A 23,306-nucleotide genomic window follows, 5' to 3' on the forward strand; every position below is an offset into this window, starting at 1 on the left:
GATTCAGCACATATCGTTTGATTGTGTTGTTTTAAATACCCCGCATGAGATTCCCCAACCTCCCTGGGAGACTCCCATGATCAGGGACTGTCTTTCCGCTCTCTCTCTCCTAATTTCTACAGCTAATCATACACAGCTGGGCACAGAGTAGCCATAAAACCAACCTGGGGGAATCAGCAAACTTCAGTGTAGGAGAAAAGCAAACATTGAGCCCCATACCTAAAAACACCACTGGGGGAAACCCTTTCAGCCAGCAAAACCTCCCACCAACTCTTGGGCCAAGCTCAAGAGTTATTTAGGACCCCAACTGCAGCCAGAGCTCCAAACCTGGGAGACCCTCGTCCGGAAGTTCAGCGTTAGCTGGCCCGTGACCCAGGTACTGGGCTGTGGTCCGAGGAAAGCGGTGGTAGGCAAGCCGCGCATACTTCTCCCGGATCAGCAGGGCCTTGGCCAGGCTCTTGGCGGCCTGCTCGTAGTCCTCCACAGTGATCTGCAGAAGGGAAGTGAACAGAAAGGATTCACACATAAGGTCTAGACCATTATGCTAGAAGGATCTGCTTGTAAGCCTAGCCCTTGGCGAGTACCTGGGAACCTGGATTTTGCAGGATTCTTACCCTGACCAAAAAGGATGGTTCACTGTGTCTAAACGGCTCACACCAGCAGGATGTATGCCAGACACCTGATTTCCTTCTAGGAGGCTGGAACCTGGGGGTGTGCTATGCAGTGTATGGCAGATCTAGTAAAAGCCTCGGATGCTGCACCTCTAATGAGCTTCCCAAGCAGGCAGCATTTATCACAGCTGGATACCTACAGTACTCAGTATGTTCTGGTGGCTCCGCTGAGACAGGACTCTCAGAGAAGCTGCCACCAGGTGTCTTGAGACCTCACCCTGTGTGCCTTTCTCCTTTGCTGGTCTGCTCTGTGTCATTTCACTGTGATAGATCGTAGCCGTGAGAACAGCTCACTGCTGAGTCCTGAGAGTCCTAACAAATCACCAAACTCTGTGGTGGTCTTGAGACCCCAAGATACGAGACCCAAGAAGAGAGTCAGCGTCACTGGGAGAGAGGCAGATATTCAGGCCCTCCAGAGATTGCCCTCACCCCCCAGCTGTTGATTAAACCACAAGCCTGCTGTTGCCCCAAAACCTTGCGCGTACTTCTGATAGAGCACCATCGTATTCAGTTGAGAAAATCCATGGGTCCCTCAGATGTTAAAACAAACAAACAAATAAATAAAAGAATTCTACATGCCCAATCCCACGCTTCATCAGCTCCTGGCTGACAAACACCCCTTATGCTCATGTGTTACATACAAGACCTTCCCACATGTGAACCCTCTCATTTCACTCCATACCAAATCCATTTTAAAAATGGAGAAACTGAAACACATAAAGGATCAATCACTTGGCAGAAAGTCACAAATTCAAACTTAGACTCTGATCTGAGTCCCAAAGCCCAAGAATGTTCTGCTTTCCCAGAGCTGCCTTATGTTCAAAAATGAAAGAGACATATGTCCACCTTCCAGTGGGCCCACAGTGGGTTCAGCAAGGATGAATGTCACAGAAATCTGAATGAGCTTGAAGAAATACGCAGACAGGCAGGACAGCGAGATGTGATGCAGAGAGGGAGGTGCAAGATGCTGGGGGAACACGGCAGGGAGGGTTGGGAATTCCTCATTTGTCTTAACGATATAATCACATTTAGCTTTGAAATGCTGTAGACACACAGATAAGCACCCATGGTAATGTAACAGACACCCAGCATCTACCTTTCAGAGCTATCAATATTCACATTTTTGTTTCAGAGCTCTAACAAGTACAGAAAGTACAGATAAGTTAATTTCTACAGTTCCAGCTAGAAATCCACCACTCTTCTCGAGCCTCAGAAAGGAGGATGCAGGCATATTTATCATTCCCACTCAGGTTTTTATACTTTTACCAAACAGTATTCTTTGCTTTCATAAAGCAGAAGCAGCCAGGCGTGGTCGCTCACACCTGTAATCCCAGCACTTGGGAGGCTGAGGCAGGAGGATCGTTTGGAGTTCGAGACCAGCCTGGGCTACAAAGTGAGCTCAAGGCAGCCTGAACTGCATAGAAAGACCCTGTCTCAAAAACAAAACAAAAAAACCTGGAAGCGTCTCTTTCCTGCCTCCAGTGTCCACACAAGGGTGGTTAATTCCACCTTCCACCCCGATGGGAAGGCCTCTGAGAATGGCATGAATGGGTAGGCAAACACAACCATCTCTGACAAAACAATGTCCCTGCTCACAGCAAAGCCAACCAATTTCTCTGAAAAATCAATGGGTGCAGCATGACAAAAGGCTTGGGTTCAGGCTCAGGCTATCGAGGTGCAGGATCCCAGGGCAGCAGGAGCCAGAGCCAAGCTCATAGGCACTCCAGGCTGCCTGGCTGGTGGCAGACTGTGATGCCAAGGAGATCTGCAAGGTTAGCTACTTCTCACTAGTTGCCCAGATCGGGCTCCTTCCCCACTATGTGCCTGACAGCGGGAAGAAATGAGGTAACTGTCCAGGCCCACGTCCTGTCGTTCTGTGCACACTCAGCCAATCTCCACTCCTTCTCTCCACCATTCTGCCTGGTGAACAGCAAGCCTTGATCTGGTGTCTGAGCTTCAGACAAGGCCTGCGTTGTTTCCCACCTCAGTTCCCACCCCCAGGAACTTAGCATTATTACTTGTCTCCATCTACAAGGAGAAATACCATGCACTTGTAAAGAAGAACAGGAAAGTTCTTGTAAACTAAAATGGTGCTCTCTCTAGATGGACTATGGAGAGGCGGGGCTTGTTTATTTTCTAATCAAAACCACATCTTCCTGGTTGAGAGAATCTAGCCTGTATTTCAAGACACTGACCCTAAGCTACCTCATCAAGAACTGATTCTGTACAAACGAGGCAGCCCTGTGACTTTGAACTCATTAGATTCCTGGGAACACCGGGGCCCAAGCTGGCACCCTTCTCAATGGGCTTATAGGAGCAGAGGGCGTGCAAAAGCCTGCAGCTGTGTGCCTCTAACAAGGAAGGGGGAGTCTCCTAGACACCCTACCACCACAGCCCTGTTCAGCATCCTGTGCCTCCTCTTGACCACCTCCCAGACACCCATGGGCTGAACCAGGTTTCAGGGGGGACATGACCAAGGGCCCCTGGCCTCAGCATTCAAGACCCCCATTCGACACTGTCACAGATGCCTTACCCCAGCACAGTAATCTCCGCTGATGATGACCCGCTGGTACTCGGGCATGGCAGAGGGTGCAGGTAGGGGCTGGGAGGCGGCTCCACAGAGCACAGGGGTCAAGGGAGACATGACCGGGCTGGCCGATGGGGGACCCTTCCAATCTTGCTGCGTCGGCATTTTCAGGGACAAGGACTGGGACCGGATCATCTTGAAACTTGTCTTTCTAAGAGCCAACGACAAGGAAAAGTGGGAGATATCAGCAGCTGATTGGGATGAGTGATAAACAGGATACATGGCAGAAGAACTTTTGTTATGATTAACCATTGCTGCTGGTCATACCATTAATCCTTAATTAGCTATGTCTTCCTCACACACATCTCTCATGTACAGACACAGCACAGTCTTCCAGACACCCAGGTCTGTGGTTGCCACCAGCTACTGTGGTAGCACAAGTGACATTACAGTAGGCAAGCACCAGAGACAAACAGATGCAGACCACGAGGACTCTACTACCACAGCTCAGGGATGTGAGGGTGCCATCAAATCAACCAGGCCAGCATGCTATCTTCATACTACCAGGCATATGAACGGTCTCAGTAAAGACCATTTAGTCTTTTACAGGGTTTGAAATGTGGAGGATTAGAAGCAGAGGCAACATAGATGATTAATTAGTCCAGCCTCCTTGCTTTCTAAACAGCAGTCAGGGGACCTGAGATGGAAAGCAGTTTATGCAAGCCACACTGCTCCCTAAACCATCACCCCTGCTACTCCTTCCTCAACCTGACATCTACCATCCTGGCAGCAGCTGCTGCGGTGGGGACAGACTGATATCCCTGTGATAGGACAGGGGTTGATCAGCACGAACCCCAGGTCTGGACCTTGGGACTCATCACTCTGGCACTAAAGATGATTCATTCACTCTTGGGCACAAGGTTGGTTTTAAAACACTGCAAGCTCATGCTTATGTGCAAGGCTGACTTGTGATGACTTCACATTCCCTCATTAATAGGACAGTAAGGTTTCACTTAATGTCACTCCAAGCCCTGGAATTCCCAGGAAGGAAATTAGTCAGCACTGGAGCAAGGCCACAGCACCTCTGTCCTTCTGTCTCCAGTGGAACCCTGCCTCCTTGCACTGCCACCTCATGGGGTCCAGTGTGAAACACTGGCTTACCACCTGCCTACCTTGTACCACAGGGTCCAGCAGCTTCCTAAGTATTTATTGCAACACAACCAGGGCCTATATAGCCACTAACAAAACACTCAGCCAGAGTGGTGACAAAAGCCCATCAATCTCTCCTCTTTGCTGGGGACCACAAAGTCACAATGGCTAATTTTGCATGCCTTCCTAAGGGATGATAAAATGGATCCTTGAGATACTACCCATTTGAGATTTCCCATTGACTCTTCACAGCATAAGATCATCTATGCTCTCTTGGGTCATCCCAGGATTATACCCCAAGACAAGCTCCTTCCTGGCATAAAATCATCTATATCCTCTTCAGTCTGAGTCTTACACAGAATTGGAATCTTTTGCTAGGCTAGTACCACCAGTCACTGTATACACTCGATAAATGATTTAGGAGTGTGAAGAGGAGAACCCCTCGGAAGACACTGACTTCCTAGCCATTCTTGTGTTACTTAACTTGTCTCTGCTTTTTATTTTTCTCACCGTACCCTTAACCCAAATAATCCAGACTCTTCACTGGGTCCCTGATACCTCTTCTCTGAACCAGGGATATAACTCAGCAGTATAACTGCCTGCTTGACAAACACAGGTCCTAAGTTGAATTTCTGGTACCAAAATTAATTAATTAATTAATTAATTAAAATTTAAAAATGGACCCTGACATCTCTTTTCCACACATGGGTGACAGAAGGTAGGATACAGAAATCAGTCCGACCCCAGATGGGCCTCAAGGCCCACCCAGGAGCTGCTGTCTTCCTGCTGGCCCAGCCTCAGGTGTCCTCACTGTTGAATTTCCAGGAACCGCAGTTCACCTCTCCCATTTGTTTACCCAATGCATGCCATGGTCTTCTGGTTCTTACCAGCCATGACAAAGACCTGTGCTACCCCTACTTTGAGGCAGGGCTGCTTATACCTGAGAGGTGGAGTGACCCTTCCCCAGGGTCTCTCTTTGCCCTTCTGACCTCGAATAACAGGCACCATAAGCTGCTTCAGGAAACATCTGGACTCGAGGAGCACCAGCCCTGGCCATTCCCAATCTGTCCTCCCTCCCTTGGAGCTGAGTCAGTATCCAGTTCCAAGAAAGATGCCAACTCCTGCCAGCCCACTATCATTCAGAGGCACATTCACGTAAGCTGTAAGATTTCCCTTGGACATCTTTTAGACATTCACATCTACAGGAAGCTTTGGGCTTCCCAGACTGACAGGCTCAGCAGGGTCCCTTGAGACTCGGGCTTCTATGTCACTCTTATGACTCTCAGTCAGTTATTATCTCTAGGCCATCACTGTCCATTCTGCCTGAGCTCTGGTCCTACCAAGGAGAAGCAACAGGTGAGTTCTAAGGTGAGTAGCTTCTAAGGTAAGATAGGTTATAAAAAATAGCCACAACCCAAAAGCTAGAAGGTACATAAACCAAAGGTTTACCTGGCTTGTGCTGTATATTATTCTATCCCACTGAAAAAGCCAGTACCTGCCAGCTGGTGCCCAGAGAATTCTCTTTCTTGAACATATCCATGATGGCTCTAGCCTTGGTCTTCAGATTAGACTGTCACATACAAACAGTCCTAGGCTGGGTCTCAGAATTGCAGGCACAGAGCAGCTCACCATGACAAGGCGTCAGAACCATCACAAGTTAACCACTGAGTTTGTATAAAAGTTGGAAAGGCTTTTTCTATCACTGTATAACAAACTGCCACAAACTTGGTAACTGAAAACACCTATGTATGAGGTCACCATTTTGTGGGTGACAACAATGACAGGGTTCAGCTGGCTTTGTGCTCAGGCTATCAAAGGGCCAAAATCACCATGTTGGCCACACTGTCTTCCTGACTGAGGCCTCTGGGAAATAATTCATTTTCAAGCTTATTCAGGGGCTTGGCAGAACATAGCTGCATGGGGCTAAAAGACTGAGAGCTCCAGGTTTTTTGCTGGCCGTGGCACAGGGGTCACCTCAACTCCCATAGGTATCTCTGTTACCCTTGCGCATAGCCCTCATCTTCAAAGCCAGCCTTGAATGTCTCTGACATCCTCCTTTACTGGCTCTCCAAGAAAGCTTCTGGTTCTGAAGCCCAGGTACCACCACTTCCAATAACCTCCCTCCCTGGCCACATTCCATAACACAGTGACAAGAGTGTTGGCTCAAATTCACAGCGTCCAGAGGTCCAAGAGGGACATTTTCAATTGGGGATATTTAAAATACTCTGCAGACCATAAGCCTGTATCTAGTATTCATGCTGCACTACAGATACACTACAGGGGTGGGCAATGGGGCTGCCTGTGTGTGCACACAATGTGTGTGTGTGTGTGTGTGCACCTGCAAGCATGTCCCTCTTTCCCTCTCAAGTCTATCTGAAGCCCCACAGCAGTCACAATGAAAGAGGACACAAAGGAACTTCCCAGAGGCTTTATCTGAATTACAGAAGCCGGGATCTGTGTAGTACAACCCTCTTTTGAGAGCAGCCTTTGTTTGGATACCCCAGGGGCCAGATAGTCCTCTGTATTCCTGAATAAGAGCAGTCACCAATCATGTATTTCACGGACACTTAAACAAGTTCCTTCTCTGGGCCAGGCGTGAGCTAAACACACTGACAACACAGAGCTGAATAAGACCTGACCTGATGCCACTGTTTGAAAGCACTTCCTCATGACAGACCCAGAACTGCCAGCCTGCAGTCCCACCTGTCACATCTCATGCTAGGCCGGAGCACTGGGTTAGCCAGCTTAGCTGGCCACGGCTGGCCCGCCCCCTCCTTCCTCCAACCACACACTGGAGGAAGGCAGCCACCTGGCAGAAGTGCCAAAGACCTGGCAGGGTGTGGGACTGTGAGGACAACAGCTCTAGGCCAGGAAAGAGGGCCTAGGCTTAAAACACTTTTGTCATCCTCTGGACGGTTGCTCCTCCTGGGCCACAGGGACTCTCTTGCTAATATGACCTTCAGAACAAGGAGGTGATCTGGTCCACACAGGCAGTTATTACAGCTTCTTCTCTCCCAGCACCTGTCCACTGCCCCCACCTGCTCTATGGCCCCTGTCAGCATTCTCAGCCTGCCCACTCCTCACCCTCCTCAGAGCCTGGGAATCAGGCATCACCTTCCCCAGCATCTGATTCATACACGGAACTGAAACGCAGAACTCTTGGTGGAGGCCATCTTTGCTCTTCTTTCTAGAGAGCAGCACTATCTTCCTTCCAAAGCCCACTGTCTGTCCAGGGAATGGCCAGCAGGGAGAGACACCAGGCCTGGCCTGGAGGAAAACAGGTAAATTAAATATAATCCTTACTCTAAGGGCAGGTAGTGTGGGCAGAAATGGTTCAAACTATTCCATAGATTGATCACATTAGGATATGGTCAGTGTAATTAGAGTTCTGGGAGTGGGGGCAGAGAGCAGCAGGGATGGAGAATGAGAGGGACACAGCAGAATGGGGAGGCCTGCTGATCCCCTCCCCCAGCTGGGATTGCGCAGGGTTCTCCACTTCTGAAGGAGTACTAATATTGTACAGGCTGCGGGCCCGCGCCATCAGCACACCAGATTTGTTAACACTATGATTCTGAGTGCCACCAAGTAGGGTGCTTTCCACTTTCCCACTCATCTGTCCCTGCTGCTTACATGGCCACTGCATTGATCCACGTGGAACTGGGACCCCTGGTCTTAGGAAAGCAAGAGCTGAAGAGGAGAGGAGATGTGGCCTAGGCTGCATGCTGGGCGCAGCGAGGGGCAGGTAAACCATGCTGGGCCTCCCAAAGACCACTTCCTCTGTGGGCACGGCCAGGTGACCAGCAGCCTGGCCAGGTGGGTGGAACTTCTGAGCATCTTGAAGCCCTTCAGGCATAAAGACAGCTCCACCATCCACCTCTTTCTTAGCTCCACTGGTCACCTGCCCACTCCTGCTCTGAGAGTTTCTTTCAAGGCCTATGACAGTGTTGCAAAACTGATTGTGATCACTGTTGCACAACTCTGTAAACACATTAAAATTCATGGCACTTCACACTTTACATGGGTGGATTGTATGGTAGACAAATTACATTTCAATAAAGATAAAGAAGAAAAGGAAGGACAAGAAGAAACAGAAGAGCTATAAGAGCCCTGTCATGAGATTTGATAGCTCAGAAATTTTTCATGTTACGCTGGCTGCAGGCTGTGTTCCCACGTGTGCATATATGGGGTGGGCAAACTCTAGTAAGGCTGTGAAGAGGAGACTCAGTGTGGATAAAACAGGGCTCTGGGCACCACTAGGATTTTCTAGTTCTTAGCTTGTCTCCCAACAGCCCACCCTCCCTCAAGTTGACCCATCCTGAGCCCCAGCAGAGATCTGGCGAATGTCATCGTCCTAAGGCAGACAGGTCTGTAACAAGCAGCTCCTGGTCTGGGCCTGGCCTACAAAATGAGTGCTTCTCCAGGTAGCCAAAGTCAGTCCCCAGTCCCTCATGGGCCAGTTTGGCTCCTAGGGCTGGAAATCCTGGACAACAAAACTGTGCACCAGCTACTCATCTTTTCTGCTCGCAACTGCTGTACACTAGCAAAAAGAGCTTCGTTATGTTTGTGTTATGCTTAAGTTATATGACCAAAGTACCTGTAACACTGCCATACTGTTCTGTATGTGTCTTTTTTTTTCTGGGTGACCTAATTGGTATGTTAGTCAATGCTCCCCTCTGTAAAGAATTGTAAATCCCTGGGAACCTGACCTAATTTATATGTTAATCACTGCTGTCCTTTACAAATAACAGATGTTGTGCTAAAATAAGTTGACAAAGGATTGTTAATTCCTGCTAGACTTCTCTGTCCTCTGCTAAGGGAAACAAAGGTCTTCCTTATTCCTTAGCAGATTTCCTGATCCATGCCCATAACCCCTTACTTTGTAAGCTGTGCTTTCTACAAAAAGTCTGGAAAGTTTTGAGGGAGACACACAGCTTTTGCAAACTCCAACTGCACTGTGTCACTGGGCCCAGGATAAAATAAATCAAACAGCACTGCTTTTTTAAAAAACATGTCTTGCCCCATTTTTGGACTCAAGGTTGGGGGCTCTGGGAGGCTCGTTGTGGATTACAAGATTTGGGGGCTCGTCCGGGGCTACTGAGGGACCCCCCCCAATTATTTTTTCACTGATCAATCAGCTAAACATCTGTAAGTATTTGGGGTTTTTTTGCCTGTTTATAATTTGTGCACACATTTGTAACTGCAGATAGAATGAGACAACTTCTGGGAGCTTTTTTGCCCATTTGTAATTTAGGGCTTTGGGACCCATTCATAACTTTGGGCTTCAGCCCGTTTGGGGGTTTTTGCCCATTTGTAATTTGGATGCACAGAGTGACTGCAGACAAGCTAGCATAAAGGTACCTACAGTGAGCTGAGAAGTGATGTGCAAGGACAAATTTGTGTGAGGGTGATCTCAGGGGACACTGGAATGCTCAGCAGGTAGTTGAGGAGATGGGCTGTCTTTCAGAAGCCAGCAGGTACAATCTGGGAAGAGCAGTACTATCTTTCTGGTATCTGCACATCAAGAAGCCAAAGGCTCCCTTCCACCTGCGAATGTGACGGTCTCTTGGTTAAGATGGGTCTAGATTCAAAAGACATGGGTTCTAGCCCCTGCTCTGTTACTTCCTATTTGTCTTTGTGAGAGATAACCCAATTTCCCTGAGCTTTATTTTCCTAATCTCCAAATTCAGGATTCTGAGAATAGCTACTCATAAACTTAATGTGGGGATGAAAGAAGAATGCAATTGCATAACCTTGTACATAGCCCACACTAAGAAGTCTATGGCAGCAGCTGCTACTACTCAGCAGCAGGCGGCTGGAGAACCAACATTTACAGGCTTGCTGCGACTCAGGCATGTCTTTACACATGTTAACTGCGACTCAGGCAAGCCTTTACACATGTTAATTCCTTGTTTCCTCACAGTGTCTTATGACAGTAGTTATTTTATCATCTCCACTCTACAGATGAGGAAGCTAGGGCCCAGAGACATTTCCTAATTCTCCCAAGGTCCCACAGTGTGCACATGAGTAGCAGAACACAGTGGTCCTTGACATGAGGAAAAGAGAAAGGCAGGATATCTTTCCTCTACCAAACATCCACTGCTCATCAACTTGGGGAAGGCCTAGGCTGGATGCTGGGGAGACAGCGTGAGCCAGATACAGTCTTCAAGGAGCTATTAGTCAGATGGGGCACACAGATGCAAGGCAAGGTCCCACAGCCTAACAGGAAAGGACAGGACAAATTTCTGGGGAGGAGTTTGCAGAACAATTTCTAGAAACCAGAGAGCACCATCTGAACTGAGAGAAAGAAAGTTCCATTTTGTCCTTAGCCTGGGCATTGATAAACAAAAAACACAGTCTCTTATTGCAAATGTCAAGCCCAGTGTCACCCCTCTAATAGAAAATGACTTCAGACATTTATTAGTCCTATTAATTAAAAAAAAATCCAAGACCCCTGTCCTCTCGTTATGAAGAGTCCAAACTGCTCAATTCATCACACACAGAAAGCTCCGCTGAGCACACTGGTCCTGAAGCCAGCCCCTCTTTTCCACAGGTCAACAGGCACAGCCGAGGGTCTCAACAACCATGCTCCTATTTCCTTCGAGGGAAGAGCAAAGTGCTGGAGCTGAGCCACCCACCTCACCCGACACAAGGCTGGCACTGACAGTTGGCAGTGGCCCCGTGACCTTTTCCTTCTGAAGAAGGCAAGCCCAGATTTTACAGATGGGTGAGGGCCTGTCCCTGCCCTTGTGCCAGCAGTCAACTTGTTACTTCTTTCCAAAGCTAGTGAAGGATTTCTACACTACCGAGACAGGAAAGGTCCTCTCAACAATGAGGAGGACCTGGGTGGGGCCTTATCACTGACTGGGTCTCAGAGAGGCCCAGGGTTGCAGGACACCAGCTTTTGAAGTTTGTAGTGTGTGGTCAGGTGGTGACCCCTGATGTGGCTGCACTAGATTTTTCTTGAAAGCTTCTTTCCTCTTCAATTCTATTCTCTCAAATGAGATAAGTTGTGAAGGAATTCACACCTGAATTACACAGAGACTGAACCCACACCTTCTCATCAGGGAACACAAGACCAATCTGAAGGGGTCTTGCCCCCCCTCCAGCTGCAGGGCATGGCCTGGCTCCCTCCAACCTTAACCAATAGGCCTCCTTGAAGATTCCTGGGGACTTCTGCCCTGACTGACTCACCTACTTGTGAGAATGCCACTGGCTGACCACACAGCGAACTCCTTTACATAAAACTGTCACTTCCTCGGAGCCGACAGCCCTTAGCAGCTGCCTCTCCTCCACGCCTCCAGCTTCCATCAGAAAGGCTACCATGGTTCCCACTTCCCCAGCGTGACCTGTCCTGGGATCCATCCACAACATCTCTTTATCTCCCAGCCAGGGCTGCTGGCTTTTACTCTGTCCCATCTCTAGTCTGCCTCTCTCACCTTTGTTTGGCTTCTCAGCTTTCTACAACGTGCATAACTAATTCCCTACATCAAAATCCTATCGCCAATACTCAGGTTTGTGCTTTTCTAGTTTGACCCTGATTGAAACAGAACTTAACACCACTTGTAATACTTTTATTAGTGTGTCCAATATCTTAATTATTGTACTGACTCACTGTAAGTTCCACAGGGCAGGCACCATACTGCATTATACATTGGTACATCTGCAGTCCCAGCACAGTGCCTGGCAAACAGTTAATTAACAACTAACAAGTGTTAAGTGATAAAAAGAAACAAAATTGTTGTTTCCTCAAATTTCCCAAAAGAAATATTAACTAATAATGCAAATGAGCATCAAGTGAAAAAATAAAATTTGTGTCTCCCCAAAAATCCTCAAATTTCCAAAAAAAGTTAACTAATAATTCAAATAAGTGCCAAGTAATGAAAGCAAATGTTAATAATGTAAAACAAGCAGCAAGTGACGAAAAGAAATATAATTGGTGTTTCCAAAAAAAATCCTCAAATTCCCAAGTAGAAAAAAATGCTAAGAATATAAATGAGTGCCAAGTAATGAAATGTTAACTAACAATGCAAATGACTGTCAAGTGATGGAAACAAAGAAAATTGATTTTTTTTTTTAAAAAAACCCCAAATTTCCAAAAAGAAAAGGGAACTGTCATTTGGAAATGGCATGCACTCGGTTTGTTATTAAAATAGCAGCGGGGAGAGAACAGTTTCTGATCTTTTCACCAAACCCAGGCACCAAGATTTCCTTCAATAAGCAAGTGGTGAGTGAATTGGTCAAGATATCGCCCCACCCCTGGGAACACGTCAGCTTCCTGAGTGACCCATGTCAGGGACACAACTCTGTCCACGTGATAGCCCAGGACAAACCTTTTCACGGTCGCCACAGACTTCTGCTCCTCCAGCTCCTTCTGCAGCTCCCGCTCCTTGGCTTCCTTTTGCCCAATGGGACAGTCCTCAGGGACGGTGAAGAGAGACAGGGCATCTTTGCTGTCCTCTTCTCGCAGCACTTTAGCAAACACCTTCTCAGCCAGGAGCCGGACTTGCTCATCCACCTCCGAGATGTTCAACTTGGGGAACTGGCGTGGCATCTCTGAGAGCAAACAAAGAAAGAGGAAACATCAGCCATCCGGATGCCCTGGGTCCCCGGTATGGAGAGCAGGTGGCACTGCAGCGCGGCCCAGCCCCACCTGGGCCTTGGCTCAGCTGTCCACCCAGGAATTCCAAGAACAGACCCAGCGGGCCAACTTTCAAAATTAGCTCTATAAGTAATTGGGTGTGTGAGGCACAGAGAGCCTCTCATGTTTCATGAGAAAGCCACTGTTCATTTTCCCAACCTTGGGGAATCAAGAGTACACAGTGGCCTCACGCTCCTTGCTTCACTTCCAGGATTGAGAGGGCAGGAGACAGTTGAGAACCCTCCCTGCTCCAGACTGCGAGGAAGGGTGTTAGGGCTGCAACACAAGCAGCCACTGTTCCTCTCCTTCCCCAAGGGAAGACCAAGGTTTCCGGGATGAACAGTGAGCTTAAGGCCCCAGCATACTACAAGAGACCTGGGAAATCCACGGCTGCAATCTGCATGTCAAGGACAAGGCCTTTTGCTGAAAGAATCTGCTGCCACACAGTTCCACGGTGCCCTGAGCCCTCCAGGACCCTTTAATAAGGCACAACAAATACAACAAAGGATTTGAACAGGGGCCCTTTTTATGCAGATGAAAATTCATTCCTGTCCACATCTCTGTGTACTGGAGCTTTCCTAATTACTCAGTTTCTTCTTCTCTTTCTGTTTCTTTTTTCCTTTGTTTCTTGCTTGCCTTCTTTCTTTTCATATATATATATTTTTTTCTGCCAGGCACTTTATACATATTAACTATTTCCATTTACAGTTGAGAAAATGAAGGTATAGAAAGCAGATCTACCCAGGATGACACTTGAAATAAACTGGCAGAGGTCTGGACTACTCTCTTTCTCCCGCTGTCCCTTTCACCTCTGAGACTCTACTCGGGAATCTGAACCCAGACACGCAGTCACTGCATCTACGCCCTTAACCACCATCCTGTGCTACTGTTCTGTGCCCCTCGGGGTACAAGACAGGGTTCTCTCATGGTCCCCAGCATAACACAACACTTACTACAAGCCTTATGCAATGCTGGATGCTGCCTCTGCCTTCCCTAGGATTTTAACAGAAAGGGAGTTTCCTGCATACCTAGTACCACATTTTCTTGAAGGCTTATTTAAGAGACAAGTGGTTTTGTTGACAGACAGGTGAGACCAGCTCTGCCTGGAGGGAAAGGAAGCGATTATAGGAGTGAGGGCTCACTGGGATAACTAGGGACAGTCATTTTCTGACCCGACAATGTTATCATCTGAGAGATTAAAGGATGAGACTAAGTGGTCTGTAAGTTTCTTCAGTTCTAAATGGCTTAATCCTAGGTACCAGGGAGGTTTCCAGTGCCTGGGGCAGCTTGCTCTTCTGGTTTTCTCTGCCCCATGTGGGGCTAATTCATGACACACAGGAAGGAGGACAGCAGGCTGGTAATGGGCATTCAGAGGTGTGTCCAGAGGCCACTCAACTCCAAAACCAGTTTCCTCTTCCTTCCACACTCAGCCCTAGTCAAGAGTGGGAGGCAGCAGGTGAGAGGAGCCCCTTCAGCAAGCAGCTGGGCTGACCTGGGCTGATCCAGGGAGCAGACCCAAGACAACAGAGGCCCAGCCTGGAAGAGGAAGAGGAGAAGGGACAGCGCTGCCAAGGGAGAGTCCAGGTCCTAATGGCAAAGAGAGGGGGAGGTCAAGGACCATAGGCACAGAGGCTCCAAGAAGAAGGGGACAAGGGAGAGAAAGGTGGCACAGCATAAAACACCAGGCTCACTCAGAGCAAAGCTGGGTCCCTTCCCCTGACTCCAAGTCCACAGTTGTTAAAGGAGGCATCCAAAAGCTTCACATCACATCCCAGAAGTAGACACCAACCAGAGCCAGGCAAAGGGCAACAAATGCCATAAAAAGCCACACTGTTTGATCAAGCAATCATCTTTCTAGAAATTCCATTACAAGCATCCAAAGGAAGGAAAAAGCACAAGGATGTTTACCTGCACTCTTTACATAAAGAACTGTAAAACACCTGAATTTGAGTGTATCCATTTGGGAAAATAAACTGTTAAGCAACCAGCTTTATACTTGTAAGGATGGTACAACCACAGTTTTAAAATCTTGTGACAAAATGAAAAAAATTAATACATGAAATTATATCCTCACTTTGATTATAAGGTATGAAGATGCTTATGCTTAGGGTCAGGCGAGACACACACTCAACATGATCAGATGGCAAGGAAGTATGTATGTGAGGGAGTCTTACTTTGATAATTAACACTGCTATCATGTCATGTGTTAAATAAACACAGAGGAAGAAAATAGATTTAAGACCTTATAAAATAATAAAAACAAATTAAATTCCTTATTCTACACAGTCATGGCAAACCTTTCAGGGCTTTCAATGATAATGAACAGCTGGCTATGGCACGTGTGCCGCAGGTTTGCCACCACTGTTCTAATAGATGTTGGCAGTTAGGGCCCTGCCCCACTGGCCACACTGGAGGCCAGCTCAAAAGGAGGTGAGCCAGAGAGACCTGTCTCTGCCTAAGCTTCTATCCTGAGCAGAAATGGCTCACCACCCTCCCCTCCCGCAAACACACAGCCTGACCAGACATGCCATCCAGCCCCTCAGGAGTGGGCATCTGGCAGGGTCCTTCTTGTCTGAGGTTCTTGCCCAAGAGCCTCTATCTTTGCCTCAAAAGCATTTCAGCTTGCTCAAGTCAACCAAAAATATTTTTTCAGGATTATCTTTCTGTAAAAGATCTTCTTTCTGTAAAAGATCTTCTCCTCCAGCTTAAGAAGATTAAATCCATTTTTCTCAAACTAAGTCCATGAGAAATCAAAACACAAAACCTGTTGCTGGTAACACAAGGACGGAGATGTTGTATTCCACAGCCCCCCAGTCCAGGTTCACAATGCACATTAAGAACTCCACGACCACAGAAAGGACCATAGGCATCTCCCCACAAAAAGCTTTTCTTTACAGAGCTAGAGTGGATCGCCTGCAGAACTATTTCCACTGTTTTTAAACAAGCAGTGAAGACTGAGAGCAACCCAGGTAGGTCTTGCAGCCCACTACATGTCTGCTGTCTTCTGGACATCCTAGGCAGACTGCTCCTGCCTGCCTCTCCAGAGCTTGTTTCGCCTCTCAGACCACCAGGTCTCCCAAGGACAGCCCACTCTGCAGCTGCCCAGGCAGAATTCAGCTCCAGCTGCCTGATCACATCTGCCTTGCAACCATTTGTCAGCTGAAGCCAGCAGGCTTATGAGGCTTAACTGTGAATTCACCGGCATCAGTCAGCTAGCAATACAGCTTATCTCACTGTGACATACAACACTCTGCAAAGAGCATGAAGAAATGTCAGCTAGAAAGCCCTAAATTGCTGCCAATTGCAACACACAATAACTTTGCATGGCACCGCAGCACCTCTTGAAAAGTGTACCACCACCAAGATCCCCTCTATACAAGTCAAGCTGTTTCCTGCCCTTGCCAGATGCTGATTGACAAAAGAGCAACACACAGACCTGATTCTGACTCCGGAGACTCCATGGTTGCTTCTGAGGATGCCACACAGGCAAGCACTCGACCCTGTGCTGTGTGCTGCTTGGACACTGAGCTGAGTCCATATAAAAGCAGCTAGCTGGGGCCCTGCAGCTAGGGTGGGAGGTCTCTGCTTTGCATATTTGTAAGCAGGAAAAGTCTAGGATGGAAATTCTTCCCTGAATATGAAATAGAAATGGAAAATTGCCAAGATCCTAAAGCCCCCAGGTAAAGTTGGATATCCAAGGCAAAATGCCTGTGATGGCCCAAAGGCAGTGTCCTGGCCTGGCTCTAAGCCCTCATCAGAGAAAACTAAAGCAGTTGCTCTCCTCAGCTACCCTGGGCAACCACAAGAGATAAGCCACCAGCTCCTTCCAACGCCAGAGCCCTGAAAGCAGAGAAGAAGGAGGGATATCATCATCACCTTGGGGACTTCTATTCTGAGTCCCACATCAGGTCTCACCTGGCCACCGGGTTCATCTCACCAAGATTTGTCTGCGGCCCAGCCTGCCTTGCCACCTCTCAGAAGATCCCCCAGCCCTCAAACACTCCTGAGGGCACTCCAGGCCTGGGCAGGGAATGTGGAGCCCGCTGTCCATACCAGCCGTTCCTACTTCCCCCTCTAAAGGAAGAAGGATCATGGACCGTCTCCTCCTTGCCCAGGAAAAAGAGAGAGTCTTAGGGAGAGAGGACAGCCTTGGTGCAGAGGCAGAAAGCAGAAAGGATAGCCAGGATATGAGACCGGCACCCCCTTCTCATTCTTCCTTTCTTCACTGTAAGCAGCAGCATCTCACGAATGACTGTGACAAGCTCTACTACACACACACACACACACACACACACACACACACACACACACAGAAGAAAGAAGCAGGGAGCAGCTGGCCCCCCTGAGCCCACCCATCATCCCCTCCCGTCCCCTGCGTTTCTTACTGCTGCTTGTGTTCACGTGGGCCTCCAGCTCTGCGCAGCCTCTGCCGCTGCCTTGGGGAAAGTGGAGCCCGCCTCAAGTGACCCACGGAAGCCAAGCTGGATGAATGAAAACAACCTCACAGGTGCAAAGCTCTGTGCCTTTTCATCTGCCCTTAGGAGAAAAGACGGACTCAGAAGAGACACGCAGCCTTCTAGTGACTTCAACAAATCATTTGGGTCTGGGAAATAACCGTGAGCAAAACAGCTATTTCTGTGATGCTGTTGAAATCCTAAGGAGAAGAGCCCAGAAAGGATGGGTCAGTTGTTTACCAGGAGGGCTAGCTGTAACCCGGATTTGGACCTGAGTCACCTCCTCATGTCCAATGAGAGGATGAGCCCTCCTGAGCCCACATGGTAACTCCAGGGTACATGGAGCAGGATTACAAGGCTGACACATGATCCTGGGGCAGCTGCTGAGTGTCGGCTACCCACAGATTACGACCCACCTGTCCACCCAGCTGTTTCATAAACAGTGTGATCAGCAGGCTACAAGTAACCTAGAAAGGGGGAGATATGTGTTCATAAAATAATTAAATGGGTTTACAGCATGAGAAAAAAAAATCCAAGCCCTTGGTATTGTTCTACCAGAAGAGAAGAGAAGAGGAGCAAAAGATTTCTCCTGCTGGTGTTTGGGGAAGAGGAAGGTAAGGGGGAGGGAGTATAATGGGAACCTGCCAACCTGAGGCCAGTGTGCTCATGTAATTTTATTCTGCACCTTTAATGAGATCCTCAACACCAGAAGGCCTGAAAAAGACTTCACTCTGTGATCCGTTAGCAGATTCATGCACAATTTCTATAATTCAACACCCACAAGGGAATCACTTATTAACATCCTATAGTATGGGTATTAGCAAACACCTTCCACTTGAATCTTCACTCTCCAACCTAGAGAGAGCAGCCTTCTGGAGCCCACTTACAGGTGTGAGGCCCACTCCACCAGGTCCACACAGCAATGAGCTGGTCAGATACCACAGATTGGAACAACGGTCTGGGGTCCAAAGGGATGGAACACTCTCCAGCACAGGAGCAATATGGGAGCAAAGTACAGCTCTGTCTCAGCAGGGTAATCTCTGATAGAGACCTCATGACTTTCCCTGGGGCCTAACCTATTGCTGTCTCTTGTGGCCTACATGTCCCCCTGAACCAGATGGCACTGGCCAAACTCAAAGCCTTACTTTTCTATCAAAGGAACATCAGTACCAGACCCAGGGCTTGCATCTCCTGCCTAGGAGACAACATTACACTTATTGCCACCACTTAAGTGCCCTTAAAGGACATGAAAGGCTGGAATCAAATTAGTCTCATTGGGAAAGATACCGTAGTCCTCTCCAGATGCAAGGAATAGGCTTTTAGGGGCCTGTTTTCCTTCTCATTTCTGAGTCACATGTGACTCACACAAGGGTTGGGCAAAGGGACTTCACCTGCTGAATATCAGCTTCATAACAGACCTTGCTTGTATCATTCATGACTATATCCCCATACCTGTTATATGCCAGGTACTCAGCACATATTTTTTGCATAAACGACTGCATAGACAAAAGAACAAACAAATGAGCTAAGGAAAGGATTAACCTATGGCAATGTCAAGAACCAGTACAGCATATGGTAAAGAACATAGACACCAGCCAGCTTACAGGAGTTTGAATCCTGTTTAATCACTTACTTGCATGACTGTAGGCAAGTTACTAAATCTTTATGGCTCAGTTTTATTCCCTATTCAAACAAAAAGAATAAAAATACCAACCTCATGGGCTGCTATGATAAATTAGATAGCATGGGTAAGATTTTTGAGTAATAGTGTACCAGTATCACAGTAGAGATCTAAGGTGTCTGTTTTGGTTTGAGGTTTGTTTTGTTTATTTTTGAGACAGGTCTGACCATGTAGTACAGGCTGGCCTTGAATTCAATATGTAGCCCAGGCTGCCTCAAGCTCCTGGAAATCCTCCTGTCTCTGGCTCTCCAGTGCTAGGATTATAGGTGAGCACCATCATTCCAAGCCAGAATAATACATGCTTCATACAAATTATCTGTCAACATCATTACCTTTGTCAATAGTATACCATCATTATCTTTGTCAAGAATGTCTAAATAAAATACACTCTTATTTAGAAAATGATAATGAAGTTTCTACTAGACACAGAATCCTTTTATTCAACATTACTTATCTAGCTCTATCCTGGGCCTAGTATTCACCCAAATTCCTCCATGGGTGCAAGAAGAAAGCCAATGTTAAATCTGAAGCCTGAACAGAAAGAGAAACAGCCTTGTCCTCTATGAATACTACTTCTTGATAACTGCACAGCCAAGAGTTCAGCCATGAGTCCACCTTCCTCCGTCCTACTTAGTTCCTCATACAGCAAAAGACAAAAGCCATTGCTTCTTGCCCTATATATATAGCCAGCATGTTAAAAAAAAAAATAAGAAACTAATATACTTGACAGAAAAGCAAGGAAGGCCAATGAGTTGCTTTAGGACAAAAAAAAAATCTATCTGCCTTCTTAACCTGTGACTACTTTTTACATGCCCACGACATTATTAAGATCTGAGATTGATTTTGAGGCCGTGTAAAAGGCAATCCCACAAGTGTAGGGGCAAGAAAAATAACCCGCAATTCTCAAAGCACATGATGTACGCGTGAGGATTCATCACTTCATCACTATCTGGAATCTCAGGAGAACTGAGGCAGAGCCTACAGATAGGGCTGAGAGGTCAAAGAGTCTCTCAGTAAAACACAAAGTGATTATTCCTAGAGAGACCAGCGCCCTGCCATTATCTTCAGAGCAAGCCGGGCCCTTCAGAGTTGCAGCAGGAGTTGTAGGCACGGCCAAGCCAATCACCACAAACCTACTATCCGCAGGTTGAGGCAGGAGCTGACAGAGCCCCTGTCTGTCTGCCTGGTTCAGTTCCCCTTTCACTCTGCACTGACACTTGGCAGCCAGGAATTTGTCCTTCCAGGTTCCAGCTAAGGTACGCTTCTCTCTGAAGATGGCTAATTGCTGGTCACTCCATCCGTGAAGACAGCCAGCAAGAGCTCAGTACTATGCTCCTAAAGTGCCAGTTCTCACCCAGATCCTTTGCTTATTTGTCATCAAAACACTCCCAGGCACCTACAGTTCTGGGACAGGACACTCTCAGCCAGCTGCTGTATTCCAGGCCTTCTCAAAAGTCACAACATAGGCCTCTGCCAGACCAGACCAGCCGTTTGCAGCTCCGCTGGCAAAGCAGCTACCAGGAAGTTCAAGGGCAGAACACAGACTACTGGCGCACAAGGCTGCACACCTCCCTGTGTCCAGAAAAGCGAAGAGGCGTCACAGGACCCACAGCCCCACCACCCCGTCCCACCCTGGGCTCTAGGTGAAGTCCCCTCAGCTGTCCACATCCCACAGACTCCACGCACTGAAGAGACAGCAGGTCCTAGCTTCTTTGATGTCCCTACATCCTGCGAATCTAATGTAGGCCGTCAGGCACAGGGATGCCGGGGGGGGGGGGGGGGGGGGGGGGGGCACCTGAGGCCGCAGAGCCCAGGCTCCGGGGAGACCGGGCGCGAGCACGCGCGGGGAGGACGGGCCGGGGGCGGCTCGCCCACTGCTCCGAGCTGGAGGCTGCGAGCGGGCTGGACTGCGGCACGCGGGACCCGGCCCGGGGCGCAGGGCGCGGCCGAGGTCAGCTCGCGGGGTCCCCGCGCTCCCGGGCTCCCCGGGCCGGGCCAAGCCGCGGGCCGGGGCAGGGCGCGGCTGGGGCGCAGGGAGACCGCCGCCCGCGGGGCCAGGCCGCGCTCGCAGGCGCGGGCCGAGCTGGGCGAGGGCGCAGTGCGGCGGGACCCAGCTCCCCGCCACCGGGCGCGGGCGCGGGCGCGGGGCGGTGCGGGCTGCGTTACCTGAAGCGCCCGCCCGGCTGCCGGCAGGACACTTGAGAGCGCCCGGGCGCGGCGACAGCCCTGTAGCCCGGCCGGAAGCGCGCCCGGTGCCGCCGGTGCTCCGGGCAGCCCGGGGTCAGATGCCAGCCTGCCCGCGCCTCGCGTCGGGGGCCCGGCCGGCTCCAGCTCCGCTCCCTCCGGGCCAGGACTGTTCCCAGGTGGGAGGCTGGGGTCTCGCCTCCCAGGTGACTTACTCCCTGTGGTGGCACCAGCACCCGGCACCGGCACCGGCACCGGCCTGCAGCATCCGTTTCCTCCCAGGTGTCCCTCCCAGGTGTCCGTCCCTCCCCTCCCAACACACACACACACACACACACACACACACACACACACACACACACTCATTTGCCTACCCTTTGCTGCCTGGCTCCAGTGCCTGCCCCTCAAAGTCCCGAATGACCTCCTGGTTGCCAAAGCCAAAGGCGCCTCACAGCTACCCGCTCACTTCCCTGCTGACCACGCCTTCCTGCCTGGAGAGCTGGGAGTACCCGGTTATGAGGTTGGCACCCCTGCGCCTCTCTGTCTCCCTCCCTTCCTGACTCTCCTCCCACAGATAACCTGGGTGCTGGTGGCTTCTCAACCTCCAAGAGCCCAGAGCTTTTTGTCCTTCTGGTTTTCCCTGGGATCCCACTGTGCCAGGTCCCTAGCTACCTCTTGACCCTGCTGGCCCACTCGGGGCATCTCTGCACGCCCATGGTTTTAACTGCCTCCTCTCTGTTAATGACTCTGGAACCTCACTGGAATATAACCAGGCCCAAACTCCTAACTGGCTCCCAGAAGCAGCCAGAAACTGCCCCTGTATTTCCAATCTTCCTAAAGGATGCCGTCACACACCCACTCTGCAGCCCACATTCTGGAGCCAATGGTGTCCATTTTCAGTGAAATTGTCATCAGCTGTCCTTGACTTGGTGTCCAAGATGGTCACCAACTGGGAAAGAAAGTATTCATTAGTGACACCACTATATGGCCTCTATGCCTACAGCTTTCGCACAGTGGTCTCCTTTAGGACCAGGTTTTATTTCTCCTATCTCATGACCTAGTTCTTGCAATTTATAAATAATGGGATTGGATATGGTAGTACACACCTGTAACCCCAGCACTCAGAGTTTGAGGCCAGCCTGGGCAATATAATGGAGTTCAAGACCAGCCTAAGCAACATAGAAAGATCCTGTTTCAAAAACAAAACAAATCAACAAACAAAAAAGATAGTCCCCATGAGACTGTATGAATATGTATATAAAGTACACTACATATGTTTTTAAATGTTGTAATAAAGGTGAAGCAATAATTATATGTCTCTTTATTTCACTGAGTACCATATACACTACCTTTTTCCTTTCACTGAAAAATTGTTCATAATAGTCTAGTAAGTGAAAGCAACAGGATTAAAAATGATTTTAGTAAATCTTAGATTAATATTTTATGTGACTAGAAACTGTGTTTCTAAATTCAATTAATGTCAGTGTTTGGTTCTATTGGCTATTGTTATTTTTAAAAGATACGCAAAAAAGGTAAGTATACCCAAACAGAACTCGTTGACTATACTTACTTAACCATAGTTCTCAAAGTTTAAATCTCATCTGCCAATTTTGTGAGTGTGAGTTTCCACAGAAAAACCCTTCTTTGTCCATGAGGCCAAAACATTTTCAATAAAATTTTCATCAGCTGTCCTTTGCAAATGTCTTAAGAAAATAGAAAGGTTAAAAACCTTGAGATTATGCACTTGGAAGATTGTAAAAAAGGATTTAAAAGTATGTTTCTAAACTTTGAAGATTGTGACAATGACATTCTAGGTGATACTGACACATTTCATTTGAGCATTAAAGCCATATGAATGGAAACAGTCCCAGTGGCACTGTTCAGTGTTTTCCCTATAACGTGATTCCAGTAAAGCATGGCTGTTTTCCCAATTCATTAGTCAAATATCACCTTTACCTGAAAGGCCTCGATCGGCGGGTTGGGGGACAGGATGTAGATAATG

At 48.4% G+C, this 23,306-nt stretch overlaps 1 protein-coding gene across 5 annotated transcripts in view; it reads right to left on the minus strand.

The window, feature by feature from the left end:
* Positions 1-21,865, minus strand: part of Ampd3 (adenosine monophosphate deaminase 3) — a 42,964-nt gene extending 21,099 nt beyond the window's left edge. For 2 of the 5 annotated variants that reach the window (XM_013148067.3, XM_063251913.1), the window contains exons 1-4: positions 21,679-21,865; positions 12,678-12,900; positions 3,205-3,409; positions 328-490 (exon numbers count right to left, since the gene is read on the minus strand). In XM_013148067.3, coding sequence (XP_013003521.1) covers positions 328-490; positions 3,205-3,409; positions 12,678-12,898 — 589 coding nt within the window. In that variant the 5' untranslated portion in view covers positions 12,899-12,900; positions 21,679-21,865. Of the gene's footprint in view, positions 1-327; positions 491-3,204; positions 3,410-12,677; positions 12,901-17,370; positions 17,663-21,286; positions 21,475-21,519; positions 21,600-21,678 lie in introns of those variants that run through there. The other 3 variants (XM_063251912.1, XM_063251911.1, XM_013148066.3) reach the window with 3 other exon arrangements.
* Between the last annotated feature and the right edge of the window lie 1,441 nt (positions 21,866-23,306).

This window comes from Cavia porcellus, unplaced genomic scaffold (genome assembly GCF_034190915.1).
Source record: "Cavia porcellus strain 051 isolate PalLab524CR breed Dunkin Hartley unplaced genomic scaffold, mCavPor4.1 scaffold_6, whole genome shotgun sequence".
In the NCBI taxonomy this organism is placed as follows: domain Eukaryota; kingdom Metazoa; phylum Chordata; class Mammalia; order Rodentia; family Caviidae; genus Cavia; species Cavia porcellus.